General features: G+C 37.8%; 1 protein-coding gene across 1 annotated transcript in view; it reads left to right on the top strand.

The window, feature by feature from the left end:
- Positions 1 to 4,997: 4,997 nt before the first annotated feature.
- The window catches only part of EMB (embigin), a gene marked incomplete at its 5' end in the record, with an annotated part of 45,413 nt that continues 24,825 nt past the window's right edge, over positions 4,998 to 25,585 (top strand). The window contains 2 exons of the mRNA XM_081053181.1: positions 4,998 to 5,340; positions 18,298 to 18,387. Of these exons, the coding sequence (XP_080909307.1) occupies positions 4,998 to 5,340; positions 18,298 to 18,387 (433 nt within the window). The remainder of the gene's footprint in view (positions 5,341 to 18,297; positions 18,388 to 25,585) is intronic.

Raw genomic sequence — 25,585 nt, forward strand, 5'->3', positions numbered from 1 at the left:
AATCAGAGAAAGAATTTTCTGGAGAAAAGGGCACACAGAAATTCAAGTGAGGATTAGGCAGCAGATCTATAGGAAATACTATTCCAAAAATCAATAGACAAAAAGGGCAGGGCAGGGCAGAGGAGGGGAGGGGAGAGAAAAAGAGGTTGCCAAATTGGAGAGGGGTTGGTAGGTAGGTGAAAAAAGTGAAAGGATTAAGAAGTACAAATTAGTAGTTACAAAATAATGATGGAGATGTAAAGTACAGCATAGGGAATATAGTCAATAATACTGTAATAACTACATATGATGCCAGGTGGGTACTGACTTATCAGGGGGTCTCTTTGTAAATTATATAAATATCTAACCACTATGCTATACACCTGAAACTAATATAAAATAATTGAATTTCTTCTGTAATTGAAAAATAAAAAAAAATAAAAAAAATAATGAGAGGTAAAGTCAATGAGGCGCACAGGACAGCTGACTTTGGGCGTAATTCAAGTATCTATCATGAATAGAGTTCGGGTGAGGGAAGATGTTGAAAGGTAAGTTAGAGTTCAATAAGGGCCAGATCGTAAAAAACCTTAGATATTGCATATTATTCCCAAAGCAAAGGTGAGTTATTAAATTAGGACGTAGAAGGAGAATCTCGTGTGAAGACAGTGTAAGGCTTTTATTTAAATTAAGGCAGGGCACAGAAAGTTCTGGAAGACAGGAATGCTGTCAGCTGCCATTTAACTGAAAATCCAAATAATAGTGCTGTCACTAATAGCACTTGTTTTACACAGGTCAGGAGGTAGGCATCTCAGGGCTGGTGCAGCAGCTCACTGACATCACCAAGAACCCAGTCTTCTTTTCTCTTTCCTCCGCTACTTTTGGAAAAGTTAGCTGGACACCACATAACTGCAGAGTCACCACTGCCAATCCTGGCATCAAGGCTATATTCCAGGTTGAAAGAAGGTGTCAAAAGGATGTGGCAAAAATCTTTGTCTGTTTAAGGATTTTGATCTCTTTGATGAGAGGAGGCCTCCATAGATTTGCTATTTTTATCTCATTAGCTATGCTTCCCCTTAGACATACCATTGCCAGGGGGAGTGAGATTATACTCATTGCCTCAGACCAATCATGATTGATCTCCTGGGATGAGGTGGAGGACCTACATCCCTGAGATCAATGGATCTCCCTATGGTGCTTAAATAATTTAATTAAAAATATATGCATGTATATGTACACACTATATTTGTATGTATATACATGTACATGTATGTAAATACACAAATACACATGCATACACATATATATATTTTTTTCCCTTCCTTCCAGAGGAGAGAAAATGACTATCAGTTGGTCACCGGTTCCAATTTAGAAATGATACAACCTTCTGAGTAGCTCTGGAACTTTTCATTTATTCTTATTAGTATACAGAGATGAGTAGAGTACTTTCTTCTTTTTCCTTCCATACCAACATCTTATCTTGTTCAAATATATAATTATTTTCTTATAGTGTGACTAGAATCAAATCTGATGTGCCCTCCTGCATTAGTTTTCTATCGCTACATAACAAATTCCCTACACAACAAACTTAGCTGTTTAACACAAATTTATTATTTCACAGATTCTGGGTCAGAAGTCCTGGGTACTCTATTCAGTTCTCACCAGGCTGCAATCAAGGTGTTGGCTGGGACAGTAATCTCTTATAAGGCTTTGGAGCTTTTTCCAAGCTCACTGGTTGTTGGCAGAATTCAATTCCTTGGGGTTATAGGACTGACATGCTCAGCTCCTGGAGGTCGTTACTCTCAACAGGCAGCTAGTTCACAATGTGACTGTTTCTTCCAGATAAGCATGAGGGCATCTTTCTCAGTAGGAATATTTCAGCCTGCTATAATGTCATCTAATCAAGGCAGTGACTACTCCATCATATTCACAAGCCTGTCCACATTCAAGGACAGCCAGGGCATGCAACCAGGGGGGCAGGAATCTTGGGGGCATTGCAGAATTTTAGCTACCATAACCTATGACTTGTGTTTGTACTTTTGGGTTTTTGTTTATTTTCTAGTAATCATCAGTAGCAAATTTTTGTCTTCATTTTTAGTACTTTACATATTACTGTCTGATATAATGCTTTTCCCCAATATTATTTAAGTAAAATATTATTTTTCAATAAGCAGTAACCTACATCCACATTCTCATTCTCACTTTCACATCTTCCCACACACTTTTCACTCAATGACAGCTTATATCTTAAAAGAAAAAACAATATAGCATTATTTTATAAACATGAGTTTATAAAAAAAATAAACGTTTTTCCTATACTAATTTTCTAATAAGTAAAAACATAGCACACTAAAAGTACTGTTTTAAGACACTGTAAAGAATATAAAGAATTATAGAATCATTTCCAGGTACTGAAAAGTTATAATATAGTTGGGAAAGAAGATGGAATCACGTAACAAGTTGAATACCAATAAAATATTTAAATGGAAATTCAAGCCAAGAATGAAGGCCAAGTCACAAGTCTGTAAATTATTAATTGTCAAATTAATCCTAGGGACAGTATGAGTTCAGAGGAGAGTGTTTGGGTTATTTCTTGTGGTGACTCAAACTACCTCAACATTTAGTGGCTTCAAACAACAGTGTTATTATACCTCACAACTGAGTGGGCCAAGAGTTCAAGCAGGGCTCAGCCAGGCAATTCTTCTGCTCCAAGGAGCATCATCTGGGATCATCAAGAGGTGCTTGGCTGGCCTTGTTTAAAGGCTCCAAGAAGCAGTAGGTGCTACAAATCTAGCACCTACTGCTCTTTGGCTTGCTGCTCTCTTTCCACATAGCATTTCATTGTTCTGGGTGCTCTATGTGGTATGGGCTTCTCACAGAAATATGGTAGTCATAGTTCTTTCCTGGCAGCTGTCTTTTCAGAGTGAGGATAAAGGAAGTGGGTGCTGTTGTGGTTTGAATTTGGAAACTCAGTGTTACTTCAGCAATATTCAATAGGTCACAGAGTCCACCCATCCTGAGGGGAGGAAACACAGGACTCTCCTTCCTCAACACACCTCATGATGAGGAGAATGTCAAAGCATTTGTGACCACATTTAATTCACCATGAAGGTAAAGTTCAGTTTGGAAAGGTCAGAAAAAGTCATACAGGGAAGCTATTATATAAACTGGTTTGAAAGGATTTGGAGCATTTGAAATGAGTGGGGATAAAGCTAAAAATATCAATATCTAAGTATAAATAGTATCGATGGGAAAAAGACTTTCAAGATGCTTAGTGAAACAAGAATTATATTTCTCAACCTGTTCTGCTCTAACAACAAAAGTGATAGTGGGAATTAGCCTCAACTTGGGCAAGTCATTTTTTCCAGTTCATATGCAGGCAAATTCAACTGGAAAGATAAATGAGGTCCTTTAAATGAGGTCAGCTTATTTGAAGAAAAATGAATTTGAGAGTCAAGATTATACAGGACTAAATGGAGGAGATCTGTTACAGTTCAGTTTGTTTTGAGAAGTGCTTACCATTAAAACTCTCCTCAGGCATTGGCAAATGTTTGTAGTTCGTTCTGTGACAGGATGCAGGACAGCAAACAGGTGCGGTTTAGCAACCAATGATCAGGCGATTTGGGTTTAGCAAATTGAGCAATTTTGGTTTAGCAAATTGAGCCAAGGTCCTGAGGGGGCGGTCAGATAAAATGTTTCGTTCTTCAAGGTCTCATAAGGCTTTGTTCAGAAAGACTTAATCATTATAACCATAATTTTCTGACTGAGAAAAGGAGGCTTTTGTTAGATTTGCAGTTATAGATAAATAGCTTTCTAGATTAATTACTGTGTGTGTGTGTGCATGTGTGTTTCTTGCAATACATGCAGTCTATTTTGAACATAATGCCTGCAACTTGGTAGATATTTTATATTGGTTAATGAGTTGTATTACTCAAAGTCTCTCAACACTGATTGAAATAATCTACACTCTTTTCCACAGTTTTGCCCATGTAATGTTGAACCAGAAACAGTAGAATATCTTAGTAACACATACCAAATAAAAATTAAATATTTCTGCCTGAACTGAGTGTACCTCTCGTGAAGCACTTCAATTTTTAAAATTTGTATGTAACATTTGTTTTCAACCCTCTTTTTCTGGACACAGATATATTTTGAATTTATGAATATCAAACCTGATGTCCAAAAAACAAAGAGAAAGTAAACAAAGCTCAGGATAAGTACTTAAAAACAAAACAAACACCTTTTCAAGTGTTATAACTTCCTGGGGAATCATCAGATCTTACTCTTTTGCTATAATGGAGATTCTTCCTCCCTGCTCTGACAAAGCAATAGCTTTTAGTTGTTTTATTTTATTTGGTCAAGAGCACTGAAAACTCCAAGCTACAGTCTCACTGGGTAAGGAATAGCATTGTAAACAGTCTTCAAGTTCGACTCAGGTCCACAGGTTTGTGCCGTTTACATAGCAGTTATATTCGGTAGTTTTTGTTTGTTGAGCTCTAGGGGTTCCTCAAAACCTGTTAGGCCAAGAAACAAAAGGAAAAGAAAACACACACACTGCAGGGCCTTGGGACTCTGAAACCTTCATCTGGAGAGAACCCGTTAAGCCTTCAGAGACTGGAGGGGAGGGTGTGTGCAATTGGTACTTGGTACACAGAGTAAAGAAATATTAGTCCAGGAGGTAACGCAAACTTGTCTCCTCCGTAATAAGCCAGGGATGTCGGGGGAGGGGGTTGAGAAGAGTGTTTGTTCTCCTCTCATTTGTCCCATCAAAGTAAATAAGTAAATATATATATATATATATATATATATATATATATATATATATATATATATATATATATATATATATAGTTTCAACCCCTCCCCCAGCAGATCAATTAGACAGCAACTGCCCCGCATCTTTAGCAGGCTCCGTCTCAGACCTGCCAGAGCCCAGATGACAGAGGCTGGAGAGGACGCCGCTGGGATGTGGCCACAGTACATCCGGGCGCGCCTGCAGCGGACAGCGCGCTGCATAATTGATGGGGGGCCGGGCGCAGTTCTGGGTCGGCCTCGGACGCGGTGCGAGTGTCTCCAGGGAGCAGGGCAGGGCAGCCGGGCCCCTCCTACTTGGCCTTTTCTCGCGTGTCGCGCCCCTGGAACTGGCATCGGGCGCCGGGCCACCAGCGAGTATGCGCAGGGACTCCAGGCAGCGACGCTGGTTTGCCGAGGGACCCGCCTCGGTGAGAACAGCGGCGGACTCACCGACAACCATGCGCGCCTTCTCTCGCCTGCGGGGACCCCCGGCGCCTCCGCCCCTGCCGCTGGTCCTCCTGTGCTTCCTGGCCGCAGCGCGCCCGAGCTTGGCGGACGGCCATCCCCCAGGTGTGATGGGTGCAGGACGCGAGAGGGGACTGAGGGCGGGAAGGAAGGGGCGCGGGAGGTGCGTCCCCGCTAGCGGAGGGCTGGCCGGCGCACCCAGGCGGGGGTGCCGGGGAGAGGCGCGAGGATGCTGGCGGCCGCAGGTGGACCCGGGCGGCCGCCTCCTCCCATTGGCCACGCTCGGGTTACCTAAGCTGGGAGAGGGGACTGGGAGGCTGTTGTTCCTCCGCCCCGGCTCCTGAATTTGGAAACAACAGTGCCCGGGAGTTGGTAGTAGGGCAGTGTCAGGGTGTTCCTAAGGAGAGGGCGGTAGGGCGTGTGGGTGCCGGCGGGCGCTGGCCGCGAATGGCCTCTGCGAAAGGGGCAGTATTCTGGAAGCCACAGTCTCCAAGGCCCACGCTCTTCATTTGAATTGATAGTGAGGCTTAAATATCACCTACTCTTTTCCCTAGCGGGTAGATTGGCTTTGAGGACGTGAAACAACAACTTAACAACAACCAAGCAACCAAACAAAGCCCACAACTCATTGGATTGTGTATCTTTTTTTCACACCATGCTCTTTGACAATGAAGTTTTCCGTGGTGGTCGTTTTGTTAAAGACACTTTGAAAGTGGTATTTATGTGGAGACCATCATCAAAACCAAAATCGAATTTGCCATTTTAGCTTCACGTGTTTATAATTACCTTTTATGATGAAAGTATTCCATCTAATCTACTTTCTAACACACATTATGAATTTCAGTGCGTTATGAATTTCAGTGTTAGCAGCCTGTTAGGATAATACACCGCCTCACAAGTTGGCCAACATTGCCCATCAGTTAACTAAAATTGGGATATTGTTCTACACAAGGCTTTCAACTTTTCATAGGAATTCATTTTTATGAGTTCATAGCATGTGGATTTTTCATAACCTATAAAAGATGGAAAGATAATCAAAGGATACGATTATTTGTTGTTTTCTTTTTAAATAAATGTCCTTTAAAAGGCCTCTTTCACAACTTGGACAAAACACTTTTGGGTTGCTTCAGTTTCTAGATTTCTTTGCCCCACATCTCTTCTGTATTCGTACCACTTAAAAAAATTGTCCAGCATATTTTTCCCCTTCAAGCTATCCTTAATTCTTCTATCCCTGATTAACCCATCCTTCACCTCAAAATATTGCAGTTGTGAGGACCAATGCATTCTGGGTTAGTCCTAGAACGTTGGTTCTCTATTTGGCTGTGTGTTAGAATTACTGGGGAGTTTAAAAATACTACCTGGATGCTGCCGTCAAAAATTCTGATTCAGTTGGCCTGGGATTCAGCCTGGACATCAAGAGTTTTTTTAATTGCCTTGTTATTTTAATCATGTGATCCTATGCAGGTGAAAACCAGTACTTTAAAATGATATGGCCTAGAGAATGCACTGTTGGGTGGATATTTATTCTGTTGGCATCAGAGAGTGAGGTTCAATTTGACATTCAGAGTAGACTTCTAGAGAGAAAGTAGGAAACAAGTGAAAGTGGAATAAATTAACAAAATTGTAATTAAATGGGACAGTGTATGTATGGCAAATGTCTGTGTGTATATATATATATATATATATATATATACTCACAGACATTGTATATATATATATATATATACATGTATATATATGTATATATATATACATATATATAGTGTAAGTCCTGTCCTACTAGCTTCACTTAATATGGAATAATATGCCATATAAAAGGCATGAAGTTAGCATCCAAAACTTTAAGGGAGAATTAAAAATTGTCAGGCAACTTCATCTTGTTTTATAGATTCTGCATTGATTTCTGTGAGATTCGGTTTTCTCTTTGCTAAAGAACATTGTGAAGTTTACTGCTATTTTTATCTAGATGCTTTGAACTTAAATATAGGTGTTCTAGAAACCTAAGACTATTGGCCAAATTTTCATAAAAATGCTTATAATTTTTCATTTTTACTGTAGGATTATGTGCATTGCCTACACACTGCATTATGCAGTTGATAGATAGCCCTATGGTTTAGCTCTTATTGGCCCTGATTTTGAGATGAGGAAATTGGAATTTAGGGAGGTTAAATGATCGCCCAAGTACACATAATTAATTAAGCAGTAGAGCAGGAAATTTAGCATTGTTCAATCCAATTCCTAAGCCTGTCTTCTTAAACACAATACTCAGTTGTCTCTGAGATAATTGGATGTCTATGAAAGTTTGGAACCACTGACAAAGAGCGCAGTTGTGAAGCTAAATGCTTGATTTGAGCTGAAGGACATGCTGACACAGTGTGAGTCCTGCAATACAGTGAGGCACAGGACTCACCTTAACTCTTTGAGGCTGTTTCAGTTAAATAAGAAAAGTAAAATATCTTTGTAAGGAGAAATATGACTTAAATGGGAATATTCAAACATCTTTGTTTTTACTATTGTATGGAACAAATTGAGAGACTGGCTCGTGTTTATCTTTTGAAATAACTTGAAATGATCATTTTTAACTTCTAGAGTGACATGGCCTATGTGCTGCCTTTATCAACCTCCATCCTTTCTCTATGCCCCACCTCCCCATCCCAGAGCAACTGCCTAATAACAAATATTTGTTGGAATAAATATTATTTGAGCACCTAGATGTGCCTGATATTGTGTCAGTCTATATCTAAGTAGAACTTCAGCAGTTTTTAGCTTTCAATGTGTTTAATATGTCCAAAGGAACAGGTTGAGATAAGCCTATATTTAATAGGGTTGTATCTGATACATTAAAATATTGATCCTAAGTTTATCATATTTAAAATTACATTATGTAAACATTTTTAAAGATTTGGTTCAACTGTCTCTTCCATTTCCTGGTCTTCTGTCCCCGCCTGTTGTCCCTTTTCTTTTCCTTCCCAGAATGAGGTCTATAACCAGGAAGTGGGTATCCTTCTGTGTTGGAGGGTGGGATCCAAAAAGGCCCAGATCAGGGAATTAGAAGCTGTGCTGGGTCAGGATGGTGTCTAGGAGGAGAGTAGCCCTGTTGTAGTGTTTGAGCCTGAGCACAGGGAGGTGGACGCTCCTGCAGAGAACTGGCCTCGTGCTGGGCTTCAGAGCTCAGCAGAGTGACTGGGCCTCTGTGCAGGGCTTGCCGGACTTGTGGTGTCTAATGCTGATCAGGAGATGGAGGTAAAGCATGCAGGAGAGCAGACAGCGCAGGGTGTTGGAGCCTGAGTGAAGAAGACATCTTTGGGGTCTGGTGTGGCAGCAGCAATTGGAAATGAGTTATATATAGGGTGCTTGAGCAATTCAATAAAGCTAGCAAGGATAATAGGATACAGGTTTTTCAGTAGAAAAGAAGAAAATAAAGGCGGACAACTAGAATGAACCTTGTGGTATTAGATTGTAATTTGCAGCCTTAGTGTGAATTCATGACTTTAAATATCTATCTATTCCACTCTTATATTTACATTTGTATAAATAGATATGTAGATATAAATGTGTATATGTGTAACTATATGTATGATGCATATGGCATATATTTATATGCATATGTACTATACCAATTATATATACATAATGGGTATAGTACTTATGTATATAAATATATGTATGTGTATGTATATATAGTGTGATCAAACAATATGGTGGACGTTTAAATAAAACATTTATTGCAGTAAAAGATGTATTGCCATTAATCCCCCACAAAATACTCTCCTCGATTTGAACACACTTATCCTATCATTCTTGCCACTTTCTGAAGCAGTTCTGGAAGTCCTCTTTAATATGTTTCCTTACTTCATTCTCCATCATAACAATGCTCTCTGTCACACATCGCTTCTGGTGCTGCAATTTCTGTCAAATAAAAACATGACGGTGAGTCCTCATCCACTGGATCTGGTACCATGTGACTTCTGGCTCTTCCCTAAAGTCAAAATGACCATGAAAGGTAAATGTTTTGAATCAATTCAGGACACCGACACAGCCACGACAGCACAACTAAAGACACTCATGAAAGAGGACTTCCAGAACTGCTTCAGAAAGTGGCAAGAACGATGGGATAAGTATGTTCAGAGCGAGGGAGAGTATTTTGAGTATTTAATGGCAATGTATCTTTTACTGTAATAACTTTTCAAAAACACTCTCTGTATTTTGTGGTCACACCTTGTATGTATGTTGAATGTGTGTGTGTATGAATATGCATGCATATATTCTTAACTTTGTCCATGGAGATGGAGCAGTGATTTCCCAATAATGATAAGTATGCTTAGCACCCAAATCTTAATTCAAAACACTATTCTTTACTAATAATGACTAGGACTTGTTGGAGAAATGGCTGATTTTGGGCCTGGGATGGTGAAAGTATAAGATAAGCCAGGAACATCTTGTGCCAGAAAGCAATGAAGTACTTAAAGAATGATGGGTAATGTCAAAAGGATACAGGAGCCCAGAGTGAAGGGGCTCCCACTAGACAAATCTGGGACAGAATAAATAATAATACTAATGGACTAGTATTCATTAGTATCGACTGAATAATATCCATTGAATAACATTGGTATCCATGAGTACATACTGTATAAATTAATTAAATGACTCAATTAAAAGTTTGATAAGGCACAGAATATTACATAGTTTTAAAGTAACTTCACACAAAATTTTTACTAATGAAAAGGGAAAAAGAATAACTTTACGGTGGAGAAGCCTGCCAGATAGCACTTTAATGAAATGATCGAAGTGAAAATTATTAGTAAAGAGAGAAATAAAAATTGTATGCCATCTGATAGGATGCAATGAGAAGAACACAATCACCTCTGATATTCCTGCCAAAGATGTCTACTCTGAGTCTAAACATATTACAACATAACTCTCCTGGGACTTTCACAAGTATCAGTGTCATAAAAGTCAGGAGTAACTAAAGTTTTTCAGAGTGAAGGAGAAGAGAGGGATATGGCAGCGAATGGCAACATGGGATTCTGAGCTAGAACCTTTCGCTGAAAAAAAGTACATTTCAACAAAAGGACTTTTGTCGAAACTCAGATGAGGTGTAGGATGAGATGGTAATGCATAAATGCTTAGTTCCCTATTGTAACGTCAGTATTGGGGTGATGTGGGGTTATGTCCTTTGTAGTAAATATACAGTAATGTTTTAGATGGAAATGAGTCATCAGGTCATTAACTTATTCTCAAATGGTTCAGGGGGAAATTCTTTATTCTGTACTTGAAACTTTTCTGTTAGTTCTAGATTGTTGAAAAGAAACAAAAAGAATTTCAACTGAGAAAGTCTGAGTTAACATAGACATTAAACCACAAGGAATAGTTGAGAAATGGTCATGAGTGTATTTATAATAATTAGGTACCATTTTCGAAAGGAGTATTTGTTCTCAAATAGTAACATTATGTATCAAGGTTGTTTGTCCTAACCTGTAATCTTTTGAAGTTACTTTTGTATAACTGGCCTCCCGTATTTCACAATAATACATGAACCATAGAAATAAACAACTTAGGACCTACACACATTGACGTTGAAGGAAAAAAAAACCCTCACATTTTATTAAAAATAAACTCTCTATTCCCAATGAGACAGTCACTATTCATGCATAACAAAACATCTCAAATAATATATTATTAATTATATATTATTATACTATAATTATATTATTATATAAGTACTAATTATATTATTAGTACAGAAATAATAGATGTTATCTTTAAAAAGTGTGTTATTCTTTTAATTGACAAATTATATTTTTCTGGCACTTTTAAAGTTATTGTGGTTATGTCCTTACTAATGTATCCCTACTCCCAAGACAGAATCTTTTTTTTTTACACTCTTATAATTACATCGTTCTGAGATCCTGAAAGGGAATTGAGATGTAATATTTGATAGATCTTGAAGCCTAAAGTGCTTCTGTGATGTGGCCAAGAGCCTGCAGCTAGCTAGTAGCTATAACTTGTTTCCTGGTTAGTGTTTCAAAACCCATCCAGTAACTGGTGCTTCTTCGTAAAAGGTCCTCAAGGCAGGCTCCTGGCAGGAGGGTGTGGTTAGCAGGGAAAGGATGCAAGAAATGCCCATGTTTTAAAATAACTGCACCTAAGCTAAGTAAGAACAGGACCTCAGGGTGACAGGGCCATGGAAGATTATTAAAAATCACATTGAAGAATCAGAGTTGAGGATGTACCTGTTTTGAAATTAGGGCTTCTCAATCTTGGCTTTATCGACATTTGGGGCTGGATAATCTCTCTTGTTGGGGGCTGTCATGGTACGATGCTGAGCACCATCCCTGGCCTCTGCTTATGTAGTGGGTGAGTTGTGGCTCACAAAAAGCAACGGTCCAATCCTGACCCTTGGTATCTGTGAGAGGGACGTTATTTGAGAGTAGGGTCTTTGCAGATGTAATCAAAATAAAGTGAGGTCGTACTAAATTAGGATAGGCCCTTAACTCAATGACTGTGGTCTTCAGGAAAGAAAGGAGAAGGAGATTTGGATACAGAGACACACACACGGAGGAAAGATGACCCTGTAAAGACAGAGGTAGAAATTGGATGATGCAGCGGAGACTCAAGGAACACCAAGGATTTCTGGCTACTGATAGAAGAAGCTAGGAAGAGGCAAGAAAGATTCTTCCCTAGAGCCTTCAGAGGGAGCAAGGCCCTGAACCTTGATTTCAGGCTTTTAGCCTCCAGACTAGGAGAGAATAAACTTTAGTTGTTTTAAGTAAGCCACCATATGCATGGTAATTTGTTATAGCAGCCCCAGGAAACTAATATAACTTTCTAGATACAAGTCATAACTTTCCCCAAGTTTGACAACTAAAATATCTCCAGGCATTGCTAAATGCCCCCTGAGGTGGGGAGTAGGGGGTGGAGCAAAAACACCTCCAGGTGAGAAGTGAATACAATTTAAATCTTACCAAAGAATAACTTACTGGGTGAAACAATTGAAAAACCTACTGTCTAGAAAGAGCAGAAATCATAGTCAAACTTTTGGGTTTTTGTTTTTTAAGAGTTTTATTTGGCATAAGTTTCACTGTTAAAATATCTTCATGACCCATGCAGAGGTAGTTTGAAACATAAGTTTCCATACTGTACTTCAACATATATTTTACTGCAAAAGTCATATTTTAAAGAAAAGATCAATTTATTTATATTTCTATATGACCAAGTTTTAAAAGTATTTTTACAAGGCTGAGTGAAAGTACACATTGCTCTTGCCATTAGGCTTTTTGATTGTTTATTTAACTATTCTAAAAATGGCCTTCTTGTCCAACAGTTACCATATTATGTTAAAAAACCCCAAACAAACAGATAAACATACACACAAATTTGAGTTCCCTGTCTGGACTGTTTTCAGTCCCTAACTTAATCTGACTTATAAATGTCCTCATCAAGAATTTATTTTCTTGCCAAACCTTCTTTTCTCTTATTTTTTGGACAACCTCTCTCCCGAGTATAGTGTTTGGGAATCAGGGTAGCCTTATTCCCCCTTTTCTTCTTATGCTACTACTGCAGTTATCGATGGGATGGGAATACTAATATTCCCAGAACCCAGAAGTAGAACTCTAAATGTATTCTTTATAGGAAATATTGGTAATTCGCTATTTTAATGCTTTAGTTCAGCCATATCATGACTTAAATGGCTTTTACAATTTGGGATGATTATATATATAGTTGCTTCCATGAGGAAATATATTTTGATTTCCAAAACTATGTTTTATAAATAGTATCCATTCCTATGTTACAGTGCTCCTGTAATTAGGTTGCACATTTATAATGCTATAAATCAGAATGCTAAAATTAAGATTTATTAAAATAATTTTAATTATGCATATTGATAGCAATTGATTCATTGTGTGAATGAAAGAGAGAATGACATCCGAATAATAGCTTTTTTCTTATACTTTTCTCTACATGAGGTCTGGACTCTTCCAAGATTTTAAAATATTTAAAAATTTGGGGGCGGGGGAGATGGCAAGTTAGAGACAATTCTAATTCTTAAACAGAGGTATAGTTGGACTTATTTTCTGATTTAAATAAAAGCAAATCATAAAATGCAATGTAATTTTCCAGTGTTACTCATACTCTTTCTTTCCTACCCAATTTACTCCAATGAAATGGGGACCCAAAGTTAAATATGTGAAAATGTTACCTTAAGCAGAAATTACAGCATGTTCGTTTCATTTGAAAATATCAGTAGCATACATAATAAGTCGCTCTAACAATGTCTATTTTAAAATGTAATATATGAAAGATATTTAAGTAGATACTTTACATGAAATAATAATAGGTGACAATTAGGATGTTATTCAGTTCTTTGATACAACATCCTCATGCCCCGTCTCCCCTGCAGAGGGAGAAAAGCAAATCTTTTAATCTCTGGAACAACTATGAGATGTTACTCCTCTATGCTGGCATTTTTGCCACTACCTGTAAAAGAATACCACATGGAAAATTTTCAGCAATGCTTAAGGGACGAGTGTGATAACTTGAGGCTGTGTGTTCTGGTCATTGCACTCTCACTCAGTATTATATCCCTTTTCTTACCCTCCCTTCTTTCTCCATGAAATGAAACCCTAAGCAACAAGTCAGTGGCAGAACTTGGATTAGGATACAAAACTCCTGCCTCTCCATTTTGTGTTTCTTTTTGTGAGTCAGCCTAATCCTTTCAGGGAAATATTTAAACCACATCTGCCTGAATTTCCTGCCAATTTCCTTTAAACACCAACATCAGCTGAATCAGCCTCCTGCCAGCCGTCTTACAGAAGGCAATAAGGTTTACAGTCTCACTTTTTTGATTAAAAGATATCTTGGCTAAACAAAGAACTTCTCACTTTTACTATTCTAACACCTTCTCTAGACTGCCCTGCTTTGACACTCAGGATGTTTGTATATATTTGCCTCTTAAAGGGATTTTTCCGAAGGCAATGATCACAACAGATTTACATGTTCTTTTGCACTCAGGCCTTGTTGGGTAGAATCTGGAGCCTGATCAAGATGAATGCTTTAAAGGGAATACGAAGTTAGGAAACGGGTCGTAGCTGCTTTACGGGTATCTGATTGTATTTTTAATATATGAACTGGCAATTGGAAGTGGTCACAACAGCTAGAATATTCTGGAACCCCCCATACTTCCCTACTCCTGAAGCTTGGTTTTTTTCCTCTTCCTCCGATTCCTTCAACTTCCATAAGTTTAGATTTTGCCCAAGCCAAGTTTAGACCTCTGTTCTCTCCTTGTTCTAATGCAGGACCTCGTGAGCCTTTCCAGATCCTGATAATGCGTAATGGGAAAGTCACCCCAGCCTCAGAGCTCACCTCTTTGGCATTATGCCCATCTCTATTCCAGAGCCCCTCAAAGATGTAAAGCAGGCTTCATACTCTAGCTAACACGCCAACTTGTATAAAATACACAGGCTAGTTAGAGAGCATACTATGAATGGGCGCTACTCTAAATTCTAATGACTCTCAATCACAGATTTTTGTGGGCCCAGACTGATACTGTGATGATTCATGTAGCCCTTTGGGGACTGACTTTACTCCACTTCATACTCCTTATCAGCATCAAGCAAGTGCCAGGTGATCTGTGTGTTAGGTGACTCTCTTATTGTTGTGGATAGGGTGAATATAATAATAATAATAATAATAATAATAATAATAATAATAATAGTAATAATAACAATAAATGATGCCAGACCATCTCAAAAAGATTATGGGCTTGTTTCAAAGGTAAGAACCCTCAAGATTGCATTCTGGCAGCCGCCTAGGCCAAGAAAGGAGAACTCCCTAGCAAGGAAGCAAAGCTAGCAAAGAACAGATGATAGAACAGCTCCCTCCCTCCCTACCTCCCTCCCTATCTCCCTCTTTCCTTCCTTCCCTTCCTCTCTTTTTCCATGCCTCCATCTCTTTCTCCCTCCCTCCCTTCCCTCTCCATTTGCACCCTCCTGGCTTTCCATCCATAAGTGAACAGCAGCTGCCTTGACTTCCTGAGATAGTGTCTTTTTAATACAACCTCTGAGGGAACTATGCCCAAGAATGGAAAAAAGAATTTTCATTAGGAGAAGAATGTTGATAAGAGCCTTCTGGCAGTGATGTGTGTGTGTGTGTGTGTGTGTGTGTTTTAGAAGCAGAGAGAATGAATGAATATTAGATGTGGGTGGAGGAATAGTTTTGTATTCCTTAATAACCTAGTAAGAAACTCAGGCATATTTTCCTACGTACTGTCAGAGGGTACTACGAATTAGGTATCGAATTTGTTAAAGGATTATTTTATGGGAAAGTGCATTCATTCCACCTTCCAAAGCTGAATTAGAAGTGATCAAGCCTTTGGAACACAACTTGCTGGAGAATTAGGTTCTGCTAGGTAGATTTCATTTATTAGGCAAAATTGTAAAAGCTATGTGTAAGCTGAAGCGACACAAGCAATCACTACCTTTTGATAACATTTTTCATACAAAAAGAAATGGAAATAACTGGAAATCTCATCTTGCACTAGTTTAGAGAAGATGTTGAGGAAAATTTGCCTTCATTGGTTGATGTGAGCTTTTGTCTGTTAGCTTTTGTGTGTTACTGCATGTGAGGTTATGGTTAGCTTAGGGTTAAAAGAATTCTGTGCTGTGATTCGGCGTTGAGTAAATTCCCCGTTTGGTTTCATTCTCCTGAGCAGGGGAGATATGAGATGATATTGCTTTCTGTGTTAGATGAGGTTGCTTTTCTGTCTGTGCTGTGATTATGGGTTGAGTAAATTCCCCCATAATGTTGCTTTCTGTCTGTTTTGCTCGCATCAGCAGATGAAGTGAAGAAGTAGCTAAGTTATATCAGGATGACAGGACAGGTACGTTGCCAGGCTTTGGAAGACCTTGTGCTGATGGTCCCAAGCAGTGCTGATGTGGCTCGTCCGGATGAACTAGCCCTTCTGCCGGATAAACAACACTTTTATCATTGACTGCAGGACCCTCCTGGAACTGGGCATTTCCTGAGGGAGAGGCAGGAACAAGAAACTTGGCTCTAAGGTACATCTGAGAAAATATATAAGATAGACCTCAGTTAGTAGTGTAAAGTTTGTCATTTGGTCATTTGTCATTGGTGATTCTTCATCATTTTAACATTTTGGAGACTCTCAGCAACATGCACCTTACAACACCAGGAGATGTCCTGACTTCCAGCCACGGATGTGGTGAGGTCCGGCTGGTTCCCAACCTCTCCAGTGTTGTTTCCCATAGTTAGCCTTCTTGAGAACTTGTTAGCATTTTAGAAGCTTGTATGCAGCTTGCAGCGTACAGCATCAGAAGATGCCGTAACTTCCAGCAACAACAACAACAACAACAACAACAACAACAACAACAAAGGCAACAGCAGCAACATTCTTGGGAACTAGCGAGCAGTGGTGTGGGATCTCAGCTACAGACCTGGCAAGGTTTTGATTTATGACTTTTCCAGTGCTGTTCTCCCCCAGTTTGGTGAGATTTTGGCATCTACTGTAATAGTTACTATCTTATAAAGCTTATTACTGCTTTTGGATACTCTTTACTGATGTTATTTGTGTATTTAGCCAAGTGATTTTTGATCAATACCGTTTCCCCCCGAAAATAAGACCTAGCCAGATAATCAGCTCTAATGTGTCTTTTGGAGCAAAAATTAATATAAAACCTGGTCTTATTTTACTATAACATAAGATCGGGTTTTATATAGTATAAGGCCGGGTATAGTATAATATAATGTAATATAATATAAAATGTAAAATATAATACCGGGTTTTATATTAATTTTTGCTCCAAAAGGCGCATTAGAGCTGACTGTCTGGCTAGGTCTTATTTTTGGGGAAACAATGGTAGTAAACATATATTGAGATCTCTTAAACTTAGGTGTATGTATACTCCTTTGACATGACATTGTTATCAATGTATATAGTTTAGTCTTAACCACCTTTACTTTCTGTCATTAGCACATTCTTTTAAGTACCTCTGTCTTTTTCTATTGCATAATGCTAAATAAATTGATTAGATAGTGCTAAATAAATTAATGAATCCCACTCTAGCGTGTGTTCTCCTCTCTCTTTTCCCCACTTGTCATTACAGCTAGGAATAGCTTCTTGAGTGGAACATATAACATGTAAAATAAGAAAAGGCCAGGTTTAATTTAAATTGAATGAAGTTTAAGGAATGCAGCCCAACTGACAATAATTGTTTTCTTTTTTTCTTCTCTCACTTGTTTGATAGAGTTGGGGTGTTTTTTGTGGGAGATAAGGTTTGGGGCCCTAAAGTCAGAGAAATAGTAGCCAGTGTAACAAAATGAAGCTTTGAGGAGAGTGAGAAAGGTGGAAATGCAGACCTTATTTCTTTGATAAAAGTTTTCAAAAGAAGATATAAGTCACAGAAGAAAATCAAAAGTCAGTTTGGTAGAGGACACATTGTACTGTCACCAGAGCTGGAAAAGGAATAGCAGCCCAAATTCGTACTGTGCGTCCATTTTATCGTCTCTGTTTTCTAGTGTTCAATGCTCTCTATTTTATTCCTTTTTTATGCCCTTTATTATGGTGTCTCTGTCTCTATTCTCTCATCGTCTGTCTTCCTCGTCATGCCTTTCTTTTTTTCTACCACTGTAATTCCTCAATGTTTTCATTTGTGTTTTATAAAGAAACCACAAATTGTAGGATAAGAAAATAAGTTTTCTGCTCTGGACTCTGCCTCTGGCAACTGCTCTCTCAGTGCTTCTCTTAAATAAAGTTTCTAACTTCTTAAAAAAAAAGTTTTTAAAAAACCACTTACTGTAAATCAATAGGGACTTTTCAGTAGAAAAACAACATAGGAAAAATTGGAAATTGGGTCACAATTTTTTTTTTAGCCCAATACATTTCTGAATATCTGTGAAGCATATCAGACCTAGTTAATCACATGTTCCTGAAAACATTATTTTTCATTAATAGCATACAATAACATTTTAGCTCTGGTAAACCAGCATTTAGCTAGTCATTGAATCTTGGTAAGAGTATGTAATCACATGTTCTTTTTCTTACAGCTTTAACTTTTACAAGTCTACCTGTCCAAGAAGAAATGCTGGCAAAATATTCTAACATTTCCTTGGAGAGTCATAACATATCGCTGACTGGTAAATATATCATATTTCAATTAATACTATGCCAATGTAAGTTTTTATTTTTAATTAAGTCACTGCATTTTACCTCATGAAGTACTAATCCCTGTTCATGGTCTTGTGGGAGAAACACACCAGTCCTTTATGCAATTTTAGTATATGACATCTGACAATTAAGTTCGCGGACTCATCCTAGAAAAAGCACTGCATACCTCATTGCTGAATATCACTACGGTCACCTTTGAAGTACTCCCCTTGGGAAGCTATGCACTGATGCCAATGCCTAGTCCACCCTTCAAAGCAATTTTGGAACTCTTTTTCTGGAATGGCCATCAAAGCTGTCATCATATTACCCTTTATGTCCTGAATGTCATCAAACTGTCTTTCTTTCAACATTTCCTTCATTTTCCGGTGAAGAAAGAAGTCATTGGGGGCCAGATAAGGTGAGTAGGGATGGTGTTCCAATACAGTTGTTTACTGGCTGAAAACTCAGTCACAGACAATGCTGTGTGAGCTGGTGCATTGTGATGCAAGAGCTATGAACTGTTGACGAAAAGTTCAGGTCATCTAACTTTTTCATGTAGTCTTTTCAGCACTTCCAAATAGTAAACTTGGTGAACTACTTGTCCAGTTGGTACAAATTCATAATGAATAATCCCTCTGATATAAAAAAAATGTTAGCAACATCATTGCAACAAGTTAGCGAACATAATTGTCAGACCTCATATGTGTGTTATACATAGTACCTTATAATATATAATGTAGAACATGGAAGTATAATGCCATGAGGATGGTGTATTCTGTATATATGGAGGAAGCAGCTAGTCTAGATATGGGAGGGCTAAAAAAGACTCTCTAGAAAAGGGATAGCTGAGGGGGAGGAGGGTTTATTTTGATTTGTAGATACTTTTATTTATTTATTTATTTTTTATCAGTTCTTACTGGTTATCCATTCAAATCACTCTGCATTGAGAGGACAATTCATGCATCTAGTGGAAGACACTTAGGCAGAGAAATTAAAGATGCTATCAATGCGTCAATGACAGTGCTATAGAAACACAAGTAAAGAATTCTGAAATTCAGTTCTGCTTTCTCTCTTCACAGTTTTGGATTCCAGTGTTTCAAAAGTAAGCTCGGAGATCTTTAAATGAGGAAGAATAGTTATCTAGTAGTTATTAGTAACCATAATTCAAGGCTTAATTGGCATTTAAAATATTTTAAATCTGTGTATTAAGTCAATACCAAGTTTTATCCAATTATATGTCCAGTCTTTAAATGTCTTTTCGTCAGACGAACTGCTTTTGTATTTCTGTTTGGTAGGAACAAAAGGTGTGCTTTTCCTTCCCGAATCTGATACCAATGAAATGTTTGCATTGAGCTTTTTGGTAGAACATTTTTATGACATTGTACAACTCCTAATTGTCCCCAACTGTCCCCATGCTAATAGTTGGAATTTATTCTTCCTTGTAAAAATTAATTATAACGCTCCTGTGTTATTTTTTCTTTTATTTTCGGCATGTTCTAGCTGTCGGTTTCCTCTGTTAGGATGCAATATGGAAGAGGGATTCCAGTGATAACACAAGTTTGCAAATCCTTTGAACAGCTTCGTGTTGTTGGCAGCAGCATACCCCTCATTTCCCCAGTACAGTTGGAGGCTGGGGCGAAAAAAGGGTTAGAGCAAGAAAGGCCTAGAGCAAGACACGGACTTTTTAGTTGATGTTAGGCTGGTTATTTATTATACTTAACCTATTTGGAGGGTTTAACTCCTAACTATGCTTTTATTCTATGACTGCTGTTAAAGCCAGTATTTCTACTGTTATGAAGAGATCAAGTGTTCACAACTGTTCACTGCTTTCTTACCTTTGCCTTGGCCTGATCCAACTTTAGTCAGGATTTTCTCTTCCTCCCAAGCCCCTGAACTTCCGCTTGTCACAGGTCTGACCACTCAAGCTGTCTGTTTCCACCCACTAGTTTGCCCAATTTCTTCTCAAAAGTTCCTGCCAGACTGCTTACTCTTCCCTATAAAAGGCTTATGTCTGTTTGATTTTGAGATGCTTGCAGATCCAAAGTTTGGACTTTTTTTCTCTATTGTAATAAACTTTTTGAATGAAGTTTCTCCTTATTTAAGGCTGGATTTGTTTTTAGTTGATGAAAGAAAGATTTGACATTAATTTTGAAATATTTTGGATTTCTGATCTGTGACCTAGATGGTTGCATTTTCATGTAGGTGGTTGTTCTGCTTGCCTTCTCATGAAAAATTTTGGTTTTAGGAACTGCCTTTACTAAAATATAGAAGTTAAATCTGAAGATGTATTTATGATTATTAGGAACCACAGGCTTTCATCTCATTGCTATCCCTAGGATTTTTAATCCAATTTATGAATGGAACGTTTTCTTGTCATATCATTGTTTATTTGGTTTGTGCCAATATTAATTATGTCATCACTTAAGTTCATCTGTAAATGTCGCTTACATTTCTGTGGTGTCACTTAATTTATTTTCTCTTTCTCTCTGGTCATTTTAGAAGTTGATCTCTCTTTTAGGATAAAACTTTTCTTGTCAAGAAATTCAAATGTAATGCATTAGTGGCAAATTTTGGACCAACATGACAACATTGTCCCAGTTCTTAGCATATACTTAACTTACTAAAGTAAAGTAAAGCTTGAGACTGGGAAACACAGGATCCTGTGCCTGGGAGAACGAAATACATGACCTTTGATTCATGAATTCCTGGTTGTTTATTATAGTATGTTTTTAAAATGTTGCTAATTATTTACTGAATAGACACATGGTGTTGACGAGGTACCATGTACAGTCCTGCATGACAACGACTGGGATACATTCTGAGAAATCCCTGGTTAGGAGATTTCATCGTTGTATGAACATTCTAGAGTGCACTGACACAAACTTAAGATGGTACCCTACTCCACACCCAGGCTATGTGGCATACCACCGTTGTACATGCAGTCTGTCATTGACCGAAAACTCACTATGTGGTACGTGACTATGTCTTTCTAAATAAAAGTTAATTTAATCCTCATAACAACCCTGTGCAATGGGTAGTATTATCATTTTAATTTGCAGATGAGGGAAAAGAGGCACGAAAAGAGTTAAGAGAACCAATAAAGGTCACAGGTGGCAAGGAGTTCAGTTTTAAACCCAGGTAGTCTGGCACCAGGGGCCATGTTATTAACCCTTATATTATGCAGCCTTTCTTAATGCCCAATTACTAATTCCTTTCAACAGCATCATTAAAACAATTATACCTATTTTAAGGAAAGTTACATTAGTTTGAAACTATGTAAGTTTCAAAAAACAATGAAAACAAATCTATTTTAATTGCCTTATTTCTAAATAAGTTTGTGTTAGAAATTGCATTTGCTGAAAGAATGAATATATTGTGAAGGTGTAATTGATTTAACTAAAATTATTTTTTCCTTTCTGATACCACTGGACTTTTAAACCTGATCTTTTGATAATGGACTATTTTTATATCACTGTACTGTTTCCCATTGTCAATATTTAGAATTTATTTTATGTGTCATAGCAGTAGAGTGTTTCGTTATTGTTATCTTTTTTTTTTTTTTTTTTTTGCACTTCCTCTGCATATTATACTGTTTGGTATCTCGTTCAGTGTGTTATAATTGAACCAAAGAAATTAAAATCAAAACATCTGCTGGCAGTTTTCTTGACAACCTTGGCAGTGCCAGTGTAGGCTTTCCCCAATGGCACATTTTATTTATCATGTTGACATGTGAGCAGCTGGCCTGACATGGTCCTGGTAAGAGATAGAGGTAGATAAAGCAGTCACTAGATGTAGAGATATGTAGACTAAGGTACAGAGTAAACTTTGGGAAGACGAGTCAGGGTCAGGAAAGGTAGCCGTGTTGCCTTGGAGCCAGCCAGGCCACAGGCCTGAGTGAGGATCACTCAGACTCCAGGGCTAGATGCCTGGTCAATGAGATTGAGAAAAACAAGAAGCAAGAGTCCCCTACATTTGGCTGCTCAGATATTTTGCTGCAGAGAAGGTCCTAGAATGAATCAAACAAAGTGCAAATGTTTATGATGTTTTTCAGAGGCAGACTAAAAAATGAGTGCTAACATTCACAAAGTAAGAGAGAGAGAGAAGATAGAAGATAGATCCATTGTAGTAACATAAGTGGCAATAGTTGCAATTAACTTTTGTTTTTCACCACGGTTTCTCATTAGCAAGAATATGGAAATTGTGGGCTGGATAAATCTTTGTTCTGGGGGGATTGTTTGTGGGGATTGTAGGTGTTCAGAAGCATCCCTTGCCTCTATCCACTAGGTTTAAGTAGCACCCACAAAGTTCTGACAACTAAACACATTTCCAGATATTGCCACATGTCTTCTGGGGGGGGGGGCAAAAATAACCCCAGTTGAGAACCACTGCTCTACAAATAAAAAAGAGCTGTGTAACTGCCCCATCCCCTCAACATGGGAAGACAAATGATTTAATAATCACATGGTTGTTAACATTTAATGAAGACTCTCACCAAAAGTTAGATGATGGTGCTGAGAAGGAGACATGGGACCTCCTAGCATAAGTGGGACAGGGAACCTAGTGGGTTATAATCCCATCTTTTTCCTCCCCTCCTACTGATGTTCAAACCCTTCCAGTCTTTGAGAGTTAAGTCAAAAGCTACATCTTCAATAAAGTACATCTAGAGAAGTACTGTTTCTATTCCTCTGATATGTATTTAGCATATTTTATTAATTTTTAATTGAATAAGTAAAAATGAGTTCATTAAAAATACTGAAATATTATTTTATTTTCAGCAATACAGTAAATCAGAGAATCAGAAAATCCTCCCGCCTTACCTAGAAAATCTAAAATACAGCAAATCTCTTTTAAATATATAACTAAATATACAAAAAAGTAAAGACAATTTCCACTAACCAAAACCGGTAACCAACACATCAGGTCTGTGAACTGATGTCCTGTTAGGTTCCCTTGTGTTTGTTGCCAAGGCACTTAAGTTTCAAGAGCCACAGAGGTAAGGACAAAGCCTTGAATGTAGGCAAGGAGGGGAGATGGAACTGGAAACTCCCAGAAAGCTGATCCTTCCTAAGCTATAAATACAGTGAAAGGTTTGACCTAAGGGGTAAAAAATTCTCTGATCAGCTCAAGGCGATGAGAAGTTGACTTCTCAGTTTCAGCTCTTCCTCTGCGTCGAAAACAAAAACTCCTGAGTGTTCAATGACAAGGGCCTGTGCTGAAGGAGGTTTGGATCACAAATTCACATTACCTGCATTATACAGGAGCTTCCAAGCTGATAACAAAAATGGCCATAGAAGGCCATGCATCCGCAGGAAAGTAAATGGCAAACGTCTATGGAAGGATGCATTGTGCACCCTCGCTATGCAATCTCTACTGAGGACCCGCTTACAAGACAGACACACAGAGAGCAGTGAAGCCGCCCCCAACACTGAGAGTGAGCTAAGGAGCAGTAGGATTAGACAGTCTAGAATTTCAGACTGCAGAAATACTAGATAGGGACATAAAAATGAAATAGTAAAACATGAGAAAAGAATATTCTCCTATTTAAAAAAAAAAGGATAAAACACGTTTGAAAAATAGCCAAATAGAACTTCTGGGGATAAAAACTAAACTTGTCAGAGGAAGTCAAAGCTCCTTGGACCACCCACCACTTCTGTCTCCGTGTGCTCTCTCTCTCTTCCAGCTCTCTCTCTTTTACTGTGTTCAATGTGTGTATGTATCCTTAGAAACTATATAGTACTACATAATGTTGTTTTGTATTCTTTAATATGAGTGGTATCAACCCATACTGTTGTTCTGAAAATTGCTTTTTGTTATCATCCGACGTTAGTTCTTGGAGCTCTAGCCAAATTACACAAAACTAGTATGTTTCCTTTACTTGTGTACACAGTATATCAGCTTACTTATTTTTCTCTTCATGGACTCTAGTTTGTTTAATTTTTTTCTATTGTAAACCATGCAGCAATGAACACTTGTACATATCTCTCTCTGGGCATGATTGTGTGTTTTCCTGGATAAATACTACAAAGTAAAATGGCTGAATTAGAAATTCTGTGCATAAAATAGATACTTGGAAATGCCCCTCCAAAGCATCTTTACAATTTAGCCCTTCTTCCCACCTGCATATTTGAGTATAATTTTTTCTAGATCTTGACCAGCACGTGATATTATTAAACTTTTTTCTCCTTGCCAGCATGAGTGTGAAAAGCTATATCATGGTTGGTTTAATTTGCATTTTGGAATTGGACATACTTATATATGTGTGCATGTTTGTTAATATGCTTTATCCATTTTCCTATTGGGTTTATATATTTTTTAATTGATGTAAGTAAATTAGAGAGCTATAAATTTTGAATACTAATCTATACTTTTCATAGAAGTTGCAAATATTGTCTCCCACTTGTCTTTAAACTGTTTGGTGTTCTTTATTGTGAAGAAGTTTCATTTATTCTTTTTCTTCTATTATTTTCATAGTTCTTTACCCTTTAGTTTTTAACCCATTTGAAATAGTATTATGTATTGTGTGTGATAGGGCACTAACTTTATTACTATTTTGAGATACATAGCTAACTAATGTTTCAACACCCTTTACTGAATGGTTCTCCTTTTTCCTACAGCTTTGAAATACTAACCTAATCATATTCCAGATTTCCATATGCTATTCTGTTTCTCTATTGTTTCAATGTTTTTCAAACGTCTTATAATGCTAGCCAAAGAATTTATCCTGTAATCTGATGCACCATCCATGCATGCATGCACGCAACATGAAATGTTCATCAAGCAACACCCACCCCTAATAGGTGTGTTAACACTCTGATAGTTTCTCTTCTCTTCCAATACCACCATTAAAACAATCTGGTGGTAACTATTAAATTGACTTTCTGACTCACAAATAGTTTCTGACTTGAAATCTGAAAAAAAATTTGCCTATTTTATTCTATTCGTTTCCTGGAGTTTTCTAGCATCATTAATATAAACTTTTTGACACATTTGATATAGCTTTATATCTTTGTACTTTTTTTTTTAAAAAAAATAGGTTTCTCTGTTTCCTGGACTTTTACTCTTTCACAGATTTTTTTGGAATCAGGTTCCACAATTTTTTTTTTCCTTTTTAAAATATATTTTTAAAATTAAAGTTGTATGTACTTAAGGTGTAAATGCTTAACATGATTTATATATATATATATATAT

This window comes from Rhinolophus hipposideros (assembly GCF_964194185.1).
Source record: "Rhinolophus hipposideros genome assembly, chromosome: 7".
In the NCBI taxonomy this organism is placed as follows: domain Eukaryota; kingdom Metazoa; phylum Chordata; class Mammalia; order Chiroptera; family Rhinolophidae; genus Rhinolophus; species Rhinolophus hipposideros.